The 18,560-nt window shown below is 38.9% G+C and overlaps 1 protein-coding gene across 1 annotated transcript; it reads right to left on the bottom strand.

The window, feature by feature from the left end:
* Nucleotides 1-9,710: 9,710 nt before the first annotated feature.
* Nucleotides 9,711-17,576, bottom strand: vcana (versican a; the record flags this gene model as incomplete). Its single annotated transcript, XM_079251681.1, has 5 exons — nt 9,711-9,734; nt 11,495-11,664; nt 12,675-13,058; nt 15,744-15,804; nt 17,556-17,576. The coding sequence occupies 5 exons, from the start codon at nt 17,574-17,576 to the stop codon at nt 9,711-9,713; spliced, it is 660 nt and encodes a 219-aa protein (XP_079107807.1).
* Nucleotides 17,577-18,560: the final 984 nt, after the last annotated feature.

The raw sequence follows: 18,560 nt of genomic DNA, 5'->3' as shown, positions 1-18,560 counted from the left end.
AATCAAAGTTAAATACAGAAAATATTTTTATACTTATGAAATGCACTGTGTGAAATACTTTCTGGGAAAGATATCAGTAAACTAATGAAAACTAAAACCAGACTGTAAATAAAACACATTCATTTGGAGGAAAGAATTAGAAAGCTCTGTTCTTTGTGCTCTCAGAAAAATAATCTACCATAAAAACAAAGAACTGGGAGAAAGAAAAATTTCAAAACTCTGCAAATAAATTTCTCCCTAGCATATTTCAGGCTTTGGCTGTGGCAGTGTCTGACTTCAATCCAAACCATAATTCAAAGATTTATATTGTAGATTTTAAAGAAGAATATTTTCAAAAGGCCATCTGAATACAAGTTCTTTTAAATATACTAACATACCCTGACTGATGATTGGATTATTTGTTAAAAGAACTAATATCACATATGAAGGAAAACAGTAAAACAGTCTTAACTTCACAGCACACAGCAGATTCAACACAGAGAACATATTTCAGCATAATCACACGCTTATGTCTATGCTATAATCAGATGAGATAGATTATTATGGCTCTTACTGCAAAACAAAATGTTTGCAATCACATTTTCAAGTACAAACTTATGCACAAAAAATAACGCATAAGACCAAGTTAAATCAACATATTTAAAATCTATAGTTTCATCGCAATAACAGATATGCACAAAGGTTAAATCTTTTCAACAATAATTTACAAAGAGCACTTTAAATAATGGAAAATTTGGTGTCATTCTTCCCATTTCCTGTAAATAATCTAAGTAAATGTTTCCTGAACTGACTTCAGACATGTACTGTCTGCTCTTAATTTCAACCCTAAAACAACATTTAGCCTCAGTCCCTTAACAGCAATGTTATCATCATCCACCTACGCTGCCTTTCCTCAGATGGGTTTATGTCCTCAGATATAAGTGCAGTTGTTCAACATGTCTAGGAGTATCCACTCCCCTTTACAAGATAAGTGACCTTAAGCTAAACTCACTCATGAAAACAACACAGAAAGTAAAGGAAGCAAACTGATGTTCCTTTAAGTACAGAAATAGTTCTGAGGTTAAAAGACAAGATGTCTGCCCGATTCATTGTCTCCCTTCCCTACACCAGCATGCATTCATGTTTCTCTTTGCAAGTCTTCATTAAAAAAAAACATTGATAAGGAGCAGGTTGCAAAAAAAAAAAAAAAAAAAAAAGAATTGATCAGTTGAATAACCGGGACTAATCATAAAGTTAAAAGTAGAGTTCTGCTTTGCATGAACTGTTTACCATGCCATGCAAAGCTTTACAACCTCCTTCACTCTCTCCCTCGCTCTGTCCTTGCTCTGAGCTCCAACTCATGCTCTCTGTTTCCCACAAATGAAGGTGTAGAAAGATTATTGGTTGCCACAGACAACACCTGCACCCACTCAGCTCTGCTGAAAGACACCTGTTGCAAATCCAGGTCAGGCCTGGGAACTTAGGCAATTAGCCTGCCTTATTGACCCACACATACACATACTTGTCTCACTTGCGAACACACAGACACACACACACACGAACACACACAAAAACATCTACCCTTCACCTCACACCATCAGCAGGCTTTACAGAAGCCTCAGAGGAAGCAGAAGCTCACCTACTCTTAACCGCAGCTTTAGGGACAAACACAGCTGCATAGTCCAAATAATAACTTCAGCTAGTAGCTGAAAAACAGGGAAGACAAAGCCTATACTCACTCCACATATACCTGGATTTAACTCATTTATGACAAAAGCTTATTCGGGTCTAACACTGTGGAATAGTTACAATCTAAGGAATTAAATTTGCTTACTTCCATGATAAGTGTGCAGCTACAAACAGTACATTTAGTTTAGGCCACATTAACATTGGTTGTAACAATTAACTGCATGGATGGCAGATGTTAGGTTTTCTGAATATTTCATCAGTTTATTTGGTTGCTTTACTGCTCTTCACATCTTTTTAAAAGACGTCCCCTTCCCAGAAATGGCTCCTGTCTCCAGGTGGTTTGTTCATGCAAGCAGCAACATTTTATACGTATAACTGTTCATCCTACGGTGGTGAGAAGAGCAACTACATGTTTATTGTTAAAACGGCATCCAATAGGACTGTGGCAAAGTAATGCAAAACTTTTTTACAAGCGTAATGATTGTTTTTCACCCATTAAGATGATGAAAAACTACAAAGCATGTGCCTCAGCCCTGACCATGATTTTATTTTTCAATTCTAAATAGCTGTGATTTGTAACATAACCAAGTAATATTGTTGCCCGAACCCACCAGGAAGAAAGAAGTGTTTTCAGGGTATTTATTTAACATAAAAACTTTCCTGCTTTCTTCCTAAGAGCACCTTGTTTGCTTGTTAAAGAAAACAAAAAATCACATTTGCTCTGATGTGAAAAAGCTCAAATAAGTCATATTTCCATCTTACCACCTGTTAGAGCGAGACTTTTGAGGACATCCCAAAAGGGTTGAAATAAGGTACTGATGAATTTAACGGATTTATTTTGTTTGTTTGCTTGTTTTGTTTTTAAATCAATAATGTGATAACTGTAAACTGTGTAGTTTGATGCGAATATGACATCCTTGTGCAGGTGACAATGTAATGATAGAAAAGATTCACCTCAGGTAAAAAGTGCTTTTGAATTGTTTTGATGGCAAACTCTTAATCAGTATGTGCATTTCTGTAGCGATTGTTGTCCTGCAGTATACCCCAAAGCTGGGAAACTATAGTTTACACATCTATTTTCCAGTTTGAGGCATTACTCAACATCTGAACTTTTGGTTTACAGCCTGTTTTGCAAACTAGCAACTGGATATAAACACACTGACCATTTTCAACATGCACCATAAAGCTGACAGAGCAAGTGATAAATACATTAGTCAACATCAGACAGACTTTTACTGGCTGGAGAGCACTCAGAGATGTGGAAGTGGGGCTCAAATGTGTTACTCAAGGTTAAAGTTTTCTGAACTAGAACAAAATACGAAAACACAAAGCTTAGCCTACTTTTTATCAAAAATAATTATGTGGTACTTAAAAGCTAATTTTACTGTAAAGACCCAGCTGCCATTATGCAGAAATGCAATTTAAATTAGTTATATTATAATTGTTTTTAATAAAGCCCTACTGAGTATAGGTAATATAAATAAATCCAGCATTTCATAGCATGATAGTAACATATCTATTAAATTCTAGCACTTCATCAGACAAACAATGAATGTTTCTGTGTATTTAAAGTACATTCCTCCCAACTTTCCCATGTAAAGCATTACTTTAGAACAATTTCATCTGCCCAGAAAGTAAACATCCAAGGACAACAAGCAGAGTCAATGCTAAATAGATGTTTACTTACAGGAAAAATGTTTTGTTGGTGGTTTTTTTAGCATCGTTTTGTGACTTTTGTGTTTAACATCCCTCTGAGGATCAATATTTCAAGAAGTCATAATATGTAATATAAACTTTTGCTAACCAGTGAATTCAGCTGTCATCAATTCATTAGAAACAGATGCACACAGCTGGCAATAACACTGCCAGCTTTTGAGCAACACTAAGTATCCTGTTACTGATTTTTCTTTTACACCCTGATATTAGAGAGTGCTTTGTTACCATGCAGCCAGACGACACACTTCTCCCCATGCTGCAAGATTTTCCATAAGGTTTTGCCCACAACCTCAGCGGGCAGAAAAGAGGCCCAAACTATCCGAGCCTACTTTTGTCAGGCACCCTCCAGGCACCCTCCAGCTGTCCTGACAGAGAGGAGAGACTGTGAGTAACAGATGACATCACCTCATGAGGTGGTGTCCAGCCTAAACTGAAGGCCGGCATCTGTGCTTGCTCAGGTAAACTGCCAACACACAACTGTTACTGTGAGGCTGGCTCTCAGTCAGCTGCTCACACTTGGTGTCTTTCACCACATGCGTAGTTCAGCATAAAAAGCACTGTTATGTGTACTTTTGACAACAAAACTAACCACACAACACATGAACACTACTAATGAGATCATGACCACTTTAACTGTTACAAAACTGTGACAAGATCGTTGTTCACTCGGGCTAGGATCTCCCACAAGGTTATTTTCAAATTCTGCCAAATAACCAGTTGATACATCTGTGTCCTTTTCAATTGAGCAGACTCAATTCCTCCAACACAGGTTGTTCATCTGAGACAGCAAATGGGCCAATATGCAAACATTTGCAGTTTAAATGAACACAAAATTTGAGTGAAAAGTTAAGTAGCTGCTGTTTGTGTATGAGATTGCATGTTGAATATCCTGAAATGCGATTAAGGCCTTTATCTGAAAATGAAATTGTCACAAAATCTGCATCCAAATAAATCAACTGTTCAGCAATGAATCTTTAGGAGCCAGATAATGTATAGTCATGTTAACATTATTTATCTATGTAAAAAAAAAAAAAAAAAAAAAAAAAAAAAATATATATATATATATATATATATATATATATATATATATATATATATATATATATATATATATATATATATATCGCATCATGTCATTATAATAAACATACATTAAAACCACAATTTTTTTACAGCAAGGTTTTAGAAGTTTAAGATATTTTTATATCTTACCTGATGTATTCTGAATCTGCATGATGGTGTTCTGTTGTCCGGGCTGCCCCTCCGTTACCACTGCGGCTGGCGAGGTGAGAACGTGGGCCAAAGGAGTGGATGTGAACAACTCTGCCCTGATCTCTGTGCCTGTCAGGATGTCACCACTGTGCTCTGGTGTCTGAGAGGGAGACTCTTCAAAGATGTGCACCGCTAAGGTCTCACTGCCAACATGGAGGACAGCATCTACAGATGTGGCTGGTGTGACAGTGTCCTGCAGCTGAGGTGTAGTTTGGGTCTCGACGTCTGGTGTTCCTGAGGGGCTCATCTCCACCTCACATCTGGTGTTACACATGAAGGTAGTCTCTGTAGGAGGGGGAGTTGTTGATTCGATAGTTACATCGGAAACATCATGGTCTTTGTAGTCTGACGTTGAATGAACTATCATGGCTGCAGGTGCTGGTGTGGATTCTGAAGCGGTGAACTCTTCCGTAAAGGTCAGCTCAGTTGAGTCTGTAGAAGTATCAGATGTTATTGTGGCAGTGATGCTAAATTCAGGAATAGTCTTTTCTGTCTTCCCCTCAGCAAACATAGCTTCTGTTGTGGGAAAAGCATCTGGCATCGGGACATCAGGTTGGATTGTGCTGATCTCAATCATTGAGTGGTCGTCTGGATCCTCGACTGACACGGCAGTGCTTTCCGTCATGATTCCTTTTATTACGTCACCCCGAACATGAAACGATTCCACAAAGTTTTGATTAAAGTCGTCAATGTCGTCAATATCCTCATAGTCGTCTTTGAAGGGTGGCACTGTTGTTATTAACTCTTGGTCTGCAGGGGTGGGACGAGGTGGGGCCATACTAGTAGAGAACATTGACGGAGGGTTTGTGGGAACTGCAGGGTCTGTGGACTCTCCTGTCTCTGAAGTTGGCACAGCAACAGTGGTGCTACTGTCCAGTAAAGGCACGGAGGTAGTGGGTCTGATGGTGGTGGGGACTTCTACCACTGACACATCTATAAAGGACGTCTGATTGATCACATTCTTCCTTCCTATACAACACACAATACATCAAACATGTTAAAATTAAAAAGGGGAAAAAAAAGGTAACTTTTCTGGAGCACATTCTTGTGGTGAGATTGCAATAATACAAAAAAAGACCCCACCTATGTGAATTTCTCACATTCAAGAGGTTCAACTGATAAAATCTTTACGTTTTTTTATGAAGCCTTTGTAAGTGCACTAAGCTCTCTGTAATAAGTCAAACCTTGTGAGTCAGTTGAAGTTAAGGAGGGAAAACGCAGATGTGAAAACTGTACAAAACGTAACTCTTAAAGTGTCACAATCAAACATTTCCTTTGAGAGCTTTCTGCAAAGGACTTCTGCCTTAACTACTAATGTTGTTCATAACCATACTCTCACAGATGCAGAGCGAATATGGACGTACATTAGCAGGAATTTAATATCATCTTAATGTATTTATCAATTTAACTTTTATAACTATTTAAGGGATATTTGTGGGAAATTAGATTATTTTTTAAGTGCTCCATTTTCTTTTAAAAAACTAAGTGCTTTTTACGTCTCAAAACATGTTGGGATCTTCCGGAGAGGATTCCTGTGGCTCTAAAGAAGAATTAAAGAGCACATAAATTGGAATTTTTGAATCTAGTGGTTTGTTACTTATTCTGGCTGTTTTAATCTTCCATTGCTCCCGGTAGTTTCCCTGTAATTTGAACCTGGCTTAATAGCTTCTATCCTCAGTAATGAGAATTAAATGCTTACTAAGCTTTATAACAGGACTGATCTATCAAAAGTCTTTTTAACTTGTTGTGATCACATGAAATGAGCCTCTTCCTCTTTCTCTCCCTTTGTCCTCCTGCTCTTGCTCCAATCCATAAAAGTGTTTATAACAGCGTTAAAAAGCTTTCCTTGGTGGCATGGGGTGCATAAAGGCAGATCTTGACCATTCGAGGCTTTTCGTCACAAAAATATCTCTGATGAAAGGTGTGCGACACACTTTTTCCCTTACAGTAATATCCTCAGGGCCTTTTCCTGAAGGGGTATGCCTTATCTCAACAACACATTTGAGATGTTGCTTTATGGAGTCTTTTCTTTCCTTTAAGGAAATCTAAAGACCTTTTCCCTTTGCAGCCCACCTCCTCTCTACTTCTCTTTCCGTGTAGTCTAAGTAAAAGTGGTTTACATAATATTTCTCTTTAAGAGATACTATTAGTAGTGGGAAAGCAGGAAATGATGGAGAGTTCCACCAAACGGGGGTACTTGAAAAGCACTTACACCAAGGTGTAAATACAAAAGGAGTGAGAGAGCTGACATGACATGCACAAAACAGGAGGTGAGGGTGGGCTGTTTGTGTGCCCTCTGAACTCTGTGGGGATTTATCACTGCGAGAGTTTGCATGGCCCAAGGGGCAGAAAATGACCAGGCAGTGGACAGCTTATCTGTCCAACCTCTCATTTGTAAGGATGGAAAGGCCAGGTCGAAGGTCACAAAGGATGACTGAATTTAGAAGTCCAGCCACAGCTTTGTCCATTATCCAAACGTCTGCTCTGATAACTACAAGTGAGAATGACAGGGGGCAAACTGGCAGCGGAAATAAGAAGTGAATGATGCAAAGAGGGTTAGATAGTGAGACTAAAAAGGCTGCGAGGTGTAGTATTAGGTACTTTTGCTGCTTTCCTAAAGTGCAACTATCATCTGTTATTTGATCTAGCCCTGGGAATACTGATTAGGTACGAACAATCACACTGAGGAAGATTAGTTTAATCTGCTAACTTTTAGTGAACCATGAAGGGTTTCTATTTATAAAGATCAACAGCGGTATTCCATCTTCTCTTTATTGAAAATCATCCATTTGGAACAAGATGTCATATCTGGACATTCCGAAAAATTCTTAAAAAAAACAAAACAACAAAAGCAAACAAAAGAAACAGGATCTAAACAGCATCATAAATTGGAGGGATCTGGTTATTTCTGGATGTTATGACTGGCAAAACAGGTGATGGAACATGTGACCTAAATCAAACTATTTCCAATTACAATGGAAATTACAGAGTGCAAATGAATAAATAAATAAATAAATAAATAAGACTGCATGGTGAGATAGTGGTTAGCACTGTGGCCTCGCAGCAAGAAGATTGCTGGTTCGATCACTAGCTGGGGGAATTGGCTTAGTCAGTATGTGGAGTTTGCATGTTCTCCCCGTGTATGCATTGGTTCTATCCAGGTACTCCGGCTTCCTCCCACCGTCCAAACACATGCATGTTTGGTTAATTGGTTACTCTAAATTGCCCTTAGGAGTGAGTGTGAGCGTGAGTGGTTGTTTGTCTCTGTGTGGCCCTGCGATGAACTGGCGAGCTGTCCAGGGTGTACCCTGCCTTTTGCCCAAAGACTGTTGGGATAGGCTCCAGCTTCCCCACGACCCTTCACCGGATTAAGCGGTTAGGATAATGAATGAATAACTAAATAAATAAACAAATAAAAACTGACTGTTTTGAAACTCAAGGGCAAACTGCAAGGAAAAAGGAGTTCACAGTGCACCACAGTTGTTTTAGTCTCCTCTTAGCTAATTTCGTTGCCTCAGAAATGGGTGTGAGACACAAATGGGAGACAGTGATGTCAACTGGACACCAGTCTGCTACAAAACAAGCGGTTCTCATAAGAAAATCCCCCCACTGCTTTGTTCATGCTCTTGTTGGTACTGAAACTGTGAAATGATAATGCCTGAAACAAAGACACAAACTGGGGGGAAAACAGACGAGAAAAGTTGTAGCGATTTTTAAAAGGCGGTTCTGTTTCAGAAGTGGGAACATACTCGCAGTGGTGTAAACACAGAAAATCAAAGGGTGTGGAAGCCGGAGTGAACGCATGCAGGAGATGAGCTCATAGCTCCTTCCAGTCAGGGTTACTTGGTCTGTCAGGGATTTGTCTGAACCCTCACATACTGTCTTTTATACGCAATTGTAAAAACATACGGTTACATTTTACATGTAAAATTCACACCCTTTTTCAATTTTATATGGATTTACATATTATAAAAGGTCTCAAACTATTATATATATGTTCTTACCATGTCTCAAAATTAAGAAAAATACACCCTGACATGAACAACAACATGACCTATTACGTTATCTTTTTTTTTTTTTTTTTTTTTTTTTTTCTTTTTAAACAAAAAATAAACCAACACCCAGAATTACTGAGCAGACATCTAAGTACATCCAATTATTTATTACTTTGTAGAACCACCTTAGCAGCAACTTTAAATGATTGCTTTGGACACAATTTCCCATTAGTCTTAATGGGAAAGTGTGTCCAAATTTTTTGATTTGTGCTGTTGTCTTTTCACAGTTCCTGTGAACATTGTGCGATCTAATTTTTTCACATAACACACTGGAATGTTTACTCCTGGCTTTAAGACCCTTTCCACATTGATGGGTAGTAATAATTTCTTCCAATATCACCAGCAATATCATTGCTGATGTCTTTCCTCCTTGGCATTGTGTTTGCATGAACCTGAATGCTTCAGTAAAGTCAACTGACAAAACATCTGCTTTGAAAGAGGCATGCACTCCACCTTCCTAATTTATATGGAAGAGATTCATTTTATTTTTATTTGCCATATATTTTATCTGCTCAGGCGGCAAGACTTTTGTTAGATAATTATACTGTGTTATATGTTTTCTGTGTTTATCTTTGGCTGTATTGTAGATATATAATACCTTAGGTTCATACAATTTCTTTTATTATCAGAATGCACATACAGTATTCGAAGACTGAATATTCAGCTCATACTTTGCTTCTAGACATGCTGTAAGAACACAAACTGACAATAACAAGACTAAACTTTTACCTTTGAAACAGTAAGCCCCGAGCTTCTTCGTAGGTTCTGGGAAGCCAGTTTGGTTTCTGTGGCGATACATGGTCCTGACACCGAGCAGGCCACCCCCACACTGAATTCTGGGTACTGCAACAGGGTGCCGTGCGCTCCCATCAGAAAGCCAGCCATAGTCGCATCTGTCCAACCCCTGTCTCCAAGCAGCATGTAGCTGCCCAGGAGTTGCAAGGACAGCATTCCTCTTTATACACTCTTCACGTGCCTCTTCAAAAGTCATCTTACGGGTTACAGGAGCATAATAGACTTCACCTGAATCGAAAAGCAAAAAAAGGCAACAAATGCTCAGCAAAACCAAAATCCCAACAAATCATCAGCACTCACAGAATAAAGATAGCTGTTGATAGTGAGTTATTTAGGTTGGAGGGCTTCCTGCATCACCAATACATCAATCATTCATCAGTCAATATGAGTCTATCTTGGCACAAAATTGTGACAAAAGTAACTGTTGTCGAAGGCACAGATTCAAAACATCTCCTACTGATCCCATTTTGTACAGTAGTTCAATCATTATACAAATCTAATGTAGGATTGCAATGCAGACAATGTGGCTACCCTGCCAATGAAGGCGTCTGAAGGCCCATTCGTGATAAGAAGTATGAGCATTTGCCTTTCCTTAAAGATTAGTGTGCCACCACACATATTACTGAAAGAATCTTTACTGGAACCAAGCAACATTATAAGAGAGGATGACTGACTTACCTGCTTTAAGTTAGTACCGGTGGAACTTTTTAAATATTCCACACTGTTTTTATCCCATTGATTAACAAGAGAGACGCTGTCCACCCAGGAAAGTATTCCTTTCTAACAGGAGACAACACAAATGACGTGCCCCCACGGAAAGTCACTTTTTGCAACTAACTAAACACAGCAGTTTTTTGGAGATCAGCTCCCCGAATATTATAACAACAGTTGTTACTCTGAAGCAGTGGGGACAAGTTTTATATTGGAAAAAAAAAGTTTTTATGTCCATTTCAACTTCCTCCAGAATCTCTCATTGCAGCTAAATCTTATATTTATCTTCTGTCTTAGTCTGTCCTATCTTAGTCTTTATCTTATTGTTCACAGAGGAACTTCCATTATTTATTCATTAATAATCTATAATGTAATGCATTTCTTAATAGTTATTTCATAAGTCAAACCATATTCAGACCTGAGGCTGTAGAGAGCCACGAAGACAAATAAGCAGGGCATTGTGGTTACTTATAGGTGCATCTTAGTAGAGCTGAACCTGACGTAGAAGCCCCAGATTGTATTTTGAATTTAAAGGGGAATATTATGTACATTTAGAAGCTGCACTTTACTTAAAGAAAAAAGAAAGAAATAACAGGAAAGATGACTGGAATCAAGATGTGACTAGAGGGATTTTAATTCTCATTCAATACTGAGTAGACTTTAGTCTGTTAGCAGAAACAGATTGGATAATGCAAATAAGTGAATAGATTAAAAAAAAAAAAAAAGGGGGAGAAAAGTAAAAGGGAAAAAGAACGGCCAACTTGTCAAGTTTTAAAAGAACCACTCAATCATTTAAAGTCAAAAATTAGAAACTTCTCTGTAATTCCTATTTTCAATCACATCATTTCAAGTTTTTCTATTCAACAACAAATAGAACAATAAAGTCAGTTTCAGAATGGTTTATTACACTGATTCAGATAAAGCCTGCGACATCACATTTATGTCTAAACGACGTCTCTTTCCTTACCTTCGAGTTTGTCTACATAACAGTACACATCATATGTCTCTGTAGGCTTTCTGGTTCCATATGACCGAACTCCCGGCTTAGTCAAAAGGTTTCCAAAGCAGCCCTTTCTCGGATTTGTTATTGGATATCTGTATAAACGGAGATCAGAAAACGCCTTGAAGATGCAGCATTTTTGCACACAAATCATTTCACATTATTTGACAGTGTCATCACCTGCCGTTTTCAAAATAAACCTGGCAATGCCTCCAAATCTTAAACAAGCATCTCGAATATTCATGAAAATCTGCATTGTTAGAAGTGCTAACCTCACGGTCTGATCAGCGATCCAGCCAGCATCGCACTGGTCAAAGCCATCCTCATAGGCTGCTTTCAGTTGGTCATATGTAGCAATGGTTGCTCCAATATCTTGGCAAGCTTGGACAGCTTTCTGGTAGTCCAAAGTGTACCTGCTGGTGCTTGCTCGATAGTGAAATACAACACCTGGCAATAAAAAAAATTCAAAAAGAATAACCACTCAAAGATGAGACTTAATTTTGTGTAGATAGTCATCTGGAATTCATTAGTATGATTTCAGAGTGTTAAATTATGGCAAATGTTTACAAAGCACACTCCATGACTGAAATAATTAGGTTGCTCTGCTTTTTTGGAAAGGAGGAGCTTTGCAATAAACCAAGAGGATATGTGAAATAGTCTGCAGTTCACCACAAATGAACAAGATAACTGCATGTGATGCCATGGCCCTGAAATCCCCATATTTGTGGACAGTAAACAGATGCAAATGATTTGATTGATGGTCTCAATTAACATTGCAGATAGTTGGAAAGAGGCTGTGCAGATTGTAAACCAAAACCATCCCAGTGTCCCCCCACCCTTGCTTCAACAAGAGTTATACAGTACTTCCCACAAAACATGAAAGTGTGTAGAATGCACACAACAGTAGTGTAAGGATTAGTAACTCTACACCACCCCGTCGTTAACACTCAATTTTTTTTTAGGATTTTCGTAAATACTGTCTGCTTGATTGGTTGTGCAGGAACAGCAGAATAAAAGTACTTGTTAATGCACACTGAGTGCCTCAACTAAATGAAAAACTCTGACAGGATCACTCTAATCCTCACTCTTTAACTGGACCCTGAAATGTCATCTACATTTAGTCTCTAGTGGCTGATCAGTTTGGATGGAAGAACAGAGGAATTAAAACCCTGCAATACTCTGTGTGAACACGAATCTAAACTGTAGTCTAACTCTTTAAGAGATCATCTCTGCTAAAATAAGAATCACTGGAAACTGTGTTTACACTCAGTAACTACCGGGTAGCTACAGCTATCAGAGTAAGCAGAAAGGCTCCCTAAGTTCTCTTGTGCTGTTTACATTTCTATCACTACTTCTATTACATTTCACTATTATTAAACCCTTGCAGCAACTCCCTCTATAACCTTTATGTTTTTAGTCTGATTCCAGACACAGGAAGGAAATCTTGACTGTCTTACCGCTGACGTCAAGGTTGACTGTATCCTGAGTGTCTTCGATGCCGTACATGACCTCACAACGGTAAGTACCGGCATCACTGGCACGCAACTTGACCATTGTCAATGAAGCATCGCCAACATCTTCCGGGTGACTGGGAACTGATACACGATTCCTGTAGCTTGAGCCTATCTTAATAACCCCATTTTTGGCAACCAGCACTATGGATTCAACTCCTTCCTCTATTTTGGACCATTTGATCCGCAGGTGATCACCACCAGGAATGGTTGTTCCATTAGGACCAATGACAGGTGCTGAGGTTGGGATTGTTGAGAAGAAGCAGGGAAGGTTTACTTTCCCCGAGAGGGACCCAGTGACTGGCCTGATTATTGATAATGTGTTGGATGCTGAAAGACAAAAAGCAACAGAGTCAAATGCATCATTAGTATTAATTACATTGTAAAGCTCTCCTCCCTCCTCAGGTTTCTTTTTTTCCCCAAATGCACATGTTTTCTGTGCATGCATAGGCTATCCCAACACATGCAAGAAGACGCTATAAACTGCCTGACTCATTTACATTGTCGGGGTGTGACAACTACACCCAGCTAATAAAAAACAGGCATCATGGCTTGAAAGTGAGTCTTGGAAAGTTAAACCTCATCCTTAAAATGATGGGTGTGGGAATGCTTTTAACACTGAGCGTACGAAATGTTCACATGACGGTAAAGATAACTGGTCAATCTGGTCAAAGAAAGCAGCCATACATTACTTCATATTATGCCACTGCTTAGTTATGTCCATGTTAAGTGTTCCTTTTCTAAATAAGCTGTCGTTCACATAAAGCAGGCCATGTGATAGTGACAGCAGTGACATGTGTCACATGCAGTATGAGATTTCTATCACATACTAGAACCCACTAGTAGATCTAAGCTGTATCAGAGTGATTCTTTATTGCAAATAGTAAATAATGTCACTGCTTCTAAGCTAGAGGTTCTCAGTTATAATGTTTCATTTTCAGTTTTAATTTAGTGTGAAGCATGTGGTAAAGATGCATGACAGAATGGCAGAAAGGCAGTAGGATTGATCAAACTAAGCCTTTTGGAGAAAAATACTATTTACTTTTCTTTTTTTCTCTTTTTTTTTTTTTTTTTGCTTCTGTTTAAGTGGTTGTGTGTGTGTGTGTGTGTGTGTGTGTGTGTGTGTGTGTGTGTGTGTGTGTGTGTGTGTGTTGGTGGTGGTGGTGTTGGTGGTGGGGCATTCACAGGGAACAATGTGGGGAATGCTTAGGAAATAGTGGTGGGACAACCCCAGGGGCACAAGTCTATGCGCTTTAACAGAGGGTCTTATTAGGATGTAGGATAAAACCAGCTGTTCGGCTTGCAGACCAGTTGCTGAGTGTAATTTAAAGGTGCTCATGGCAAGTTGAGCCAGTAAGAAGGAGCCGGCAGAGCCAGTGAGCTCTGGGATGAAAACCTCAAAACCTTGTGTCACCTTTATCTTTTAGTGTGTGTGTGCGCTTCACAGGAGGCATGAGTGAAGAGAGATTAAGAAAGATAAGAAAAGACACAGAGTGAAGAAGATGAAGGGAAGAAGGGCTGAAGAGTGACCAAAAAGAGAGAAAAGCAGAGGAAAAAATTACCAATTTAAAATAAACCTACCTGTTGCAGTTACAGCTTCACAGACATAATATAACCACAGGATGTGCTTAATATTTAACAACATCTGTTGGAGAAATAAATAAATAAACATTAGGAAACAACTTATTTTGGGTCAAATGTATAATATTTACAACATAATAACCCTTTACATGTGATTGGCATGCCAAACTTTTAGCAATGACATATAAATATAGTGTATATATATTGATAAGTTTCTTTCTTTATGCTTACACTTCAACAAATCATCTTTTTACATCACTTTTCACATTAAACTGTTTTCTATTTCTATACTGTCTGGTTTAAAAAGGGTACAGAAGTTAAATCCAGTTTCACTGCTCCAGACTGATGTTTCAGCACATTTCTGGGTGGCAAAGCCAAGAAGAAGCCTGAAACTTCCTGTGGGGTCGGAATTGAGAGTTTTTGGTGACAGGAGGACAGAAGCAGCGAGCCTCTCGCTATCATTATCACCCCACTGGATAAACACAAGCGGTGGGTCGCAGTGGGAGCCGAAAAATGTGGGAGCTCTCCATCCAATGGCAATTAGTAACGTCTGAACGTCACCTAATATATTTACCTGTAATTTTGACATCATGTCTGCAAGCCTACCAATCCATCCGAATAGGAACTGAATTTAGTGGCTCAGAGAAACATGTGCGGAAAGTTCAGTCTCACAATTAGGTAGAAAATGCTGATAATAACGATTTTTAAAAGAATAAACGTTTTTATATCAACAAATTCTCAATCACCCAGGTGTATAACCAGTTGCAGATATCTGGGAGCTGTAGTCTCCTGGAGCTCGGAGATGATTCTCATCATAAAAGACAAGAGTTTAACTGAGCTTTGGCCGATGTCACATTTTAAGGAACTGGTTAAAAGGTAGGTTTTTTTGTGATATTTCAGCGACTCATTCATTTCTCTCTTTATAAGTCTGTTTTCTGAAATACTAAACACAAAATATAACACGACAACAAACTTCCAATCACTTCAAAGTGCTCTTAATAAACAGAATAAAGAAAGAAATTTTCATTTTAATAAAGTCACCGCAGCCGCATCCGTGCGGGTTATCTCAGGACAGCAGCTATCCCCGCTGGGTGCATCATTTGCAAACTGATAAGTTCCCTTGAACAGATTTATTTCGAAATGACATATTTCAACATTTTTAAAGTCAAATATTTAAGTTCACAAAACGATAAAACTTCATATGCAAGTTGTGGTTTAGAACTATATTCTCTTACCCCAATTCAAATAATCAATAGGTTAAATTATAGGAAGAAAATACTTACGTTTAAGTGTGTTTCATTCCATAAAGTGTGTAAAAAAAATTGTTCACGTCCTTTTGCTGACTTATTCCCAGCGCGTAACCAGCGTGCGTAAAACAGCGCCTTGATCGGTCCACTCCAAATTGGCGCAGCAACTCTTATCTTCCTGATTAACCTTTCTCTTCTTGATGCTCCACAGTTGATGTGCAGCTCCCTGCTCCGAGGTGATTGTGGTTCTGAACGGAGCGACAGAATCCGTGAAGTGCTGGCAAGAAACAAGTTCAATTTTGCTTAACCCACGCTGGTATTTCGTCAGGGAGGAGGAGTCCATCTAAAAAGTGAATGAGACACCTTATGGAGGAGGGGTAGAAACTTAATTTGACCATGCGCCCCAATACAACATCAGCATCCAATCACACTGCTTTGCCTTACTGGCTTTTTTTTTTTTTTTTGTGCGTGTGTGCTGGTGTAGCTACTCCAACGAAGTGAGTGCGTCTTCACTTGGACCGTCAAGTAGTATTAAAACAAGCGAGTGTCAGTTACCTTTTTTTTTCTATATAAAAACTGGGGTATAAATGTGTTTTTATGACTTATTAATGTAAAAGTAGCAAAATATAATGAAACTTCTTTGAGTTGATTCAATAGGGAGAGTAAACCAGTTAAATCAAAGGGTGCACGATGGAAACTGGGTGGTGCAAGCACGTCTCTGGTTGAATTTGACACATAAAAACTGTTCCAACTGACTCATCATGAGGGAGTATCCCCATGCTGAACTGCTCCAGCCTCATCTGACCTGGCATGCACACAAAATAAATGTATTTGTCATATCAGATTGGCAGATTCTGAATGCAAGTTGCATGATGTGGGAAAAAAAATATTAAATCAGCACATATATTGGTCAGCTAAAATGGATGTGGGTTTCTTCTGAGCTGCATACATGACAGACTAAATGTGGAGGCGAAGACCCAATTAAGAGTGGTCCTGAAAATTCTGTCCTGAGCTTTACCACACGGGGGAGAGGCAAGTCCACACTTTATCAGTTCCTCACTGGTAATAATCACCATAACTTAGTGCCTTGGGGTAAAAACAATGACTTGGTCAAGTGGGATGAGCTAATGTACATGCGTGCATGTGTGTACAGTGTGGAAAAGTCGGCCATGACAGTGCAGTAAAGCCATGGGAATCTGTGGGAATTGGCATGTTTTTGAAAATAAAACAAAATGACATCTCACAGATTAAACTTGTATTCAACTTCATTATTGGTCATTACTGGTTGAATCTAATTGTTTAAATGTATAAAGCATTAATCTAGCTGAAGGGGCAATCTGTTTTGTTTCCTGCTGCAGGCTATATCCTGCATGGAAGACAGGAAATAAGCCTGAGAGCATGTTTTACTAACACCGCTCTGCTTGTTAACCATAACTTAGGCTGATCATCCTGCTCTTTGCCTGAAACCTAACCTCTCATCTAATGCAGACAGCTTAGAGCCACAGAGGAGATAAACAGGTAAACAGAAGTGTTGCTACATAAAATTCTGTTGTTGATTCAGACAGAACAGTAGATTATGTGAAGTGGCATCTGTAATCTCAATATTTCCCTGTTAAGGTAAAATGACATTTTTGCCAAGGCCAGACTCAGGGACTTTAGAGAAACACCTTCACACTGATCATGTCAACTTCCAACAGCAAGTTGTCAAATAGATCATACAAACTTGTGTTCTGACAGTTTAATGATGCAACTACATTTTAGCTGAAGAAAGGGGGCAAAAAGAGATCTAGACATTCGGACTATATATCAGTTTTAAACTAGAAATCAATGCTGAAATCCCAATTGGTGCACACTGGATAGTGAAGTGGACTAATTGCTGTAAATCATTAGATTCATGGTTTGAAGGCAGTTGAGAGGCAAGAGGCAAAGCAAAGGTGAAAAACCTCTGGAAGAAAAAGCCTCCTCCTAAAGCCTGAGGGCCCTTGTAAACCGTAGGTACCTTCTCCATACTGGTGCACATTGTAATCATCAGGGGGGGTCCTGCAACACATCTCTTCCATGCAAGGCTGGACTGGTCTGGACAGCCAGACTGAGAGAAAAATGAGGCAGTGGAAGCAGTAGGTGAATTGGAAAGGGAAGGCTGGAGGCAACAGGTTGTCAATTTGAACTAATTTCCTACAACCTGCCACTTACTGTGGCATCATTCAGAATAGGCAACACCTGAAAGTGACGCTTAGACACTGATGAAAAATTTGCTGTTGAGGCCACATTTGAACATGACGAGGTAATAGAGACATAATCTGTAAATGCAACTAATCTAGATTATATTCTGTCACTATCAGAACTTTTTCAACTTCATCCAGCCCAAAGAAAAAAGCTACAGGAATTTATCACCCAACCCCAACTTGCCTAACAGCAGTTAGGTTACAGGAAGCATTTAATCATTTTACTGCTTTATATTCTAAACGGAGTCATGAGTTAGAGTCTGTAAGGCACTCATGCTAAAGTTCCTGTGTATGTGTAACGGTGAAAAAAAGGTCTGCCTTTAAGCACCTTTAAATCACCGAGTCAAAGAGCCAGTCAAAGAGCGTTTGATCCTGGTGATCTGCTGTGCGGGCCTCAAGATGACCCACATATCACATGACCTATAAAGGCGGTCTGCCTCCGGCCCCATGCCACCGTAGACTGCATAAAAGATGCGTAAATTTTTCTAACCCAAAAAAGCTGTGCTTCACAAACTTAGATTTTTAAAGTTCATAGTCCTCAGTTTTATGTATTTCATTGATTAATAAAAACCTCCCAGGTAAGAATTGATAAAGAAAATCTGCAGTTACTCCATTTCTTCGACATCATGTTTTTCACATGAGTAAATACACAAAAACGTCCAACTGGCACATCAAGTATCTAAAATTACTATTCAGAGGACAATACTCTCACTGGTAAATAATGGTGTGGAAAAAGTTGTGTAACTGAAGTGTCAAACAAAACCCAAACGTGTGACTCA

The sequence above is a fragment of the Telmatherina bonti genome, assembly GCF_933228915.1.
Source record: "Telmatherina bonti genome assembly, chromosome: 13".
Lineage (NCBI taxonomy): Eukaryota > Metazoa > Chordata > Actinopteri > Atheriniformes > Telmatherinidae > Telmatherina > Telmatherina bonti.
Note: the sequence above shows the minus strand (reverse complement) of the source record. Positions and strands in the feature narration are given on the sequence as shown.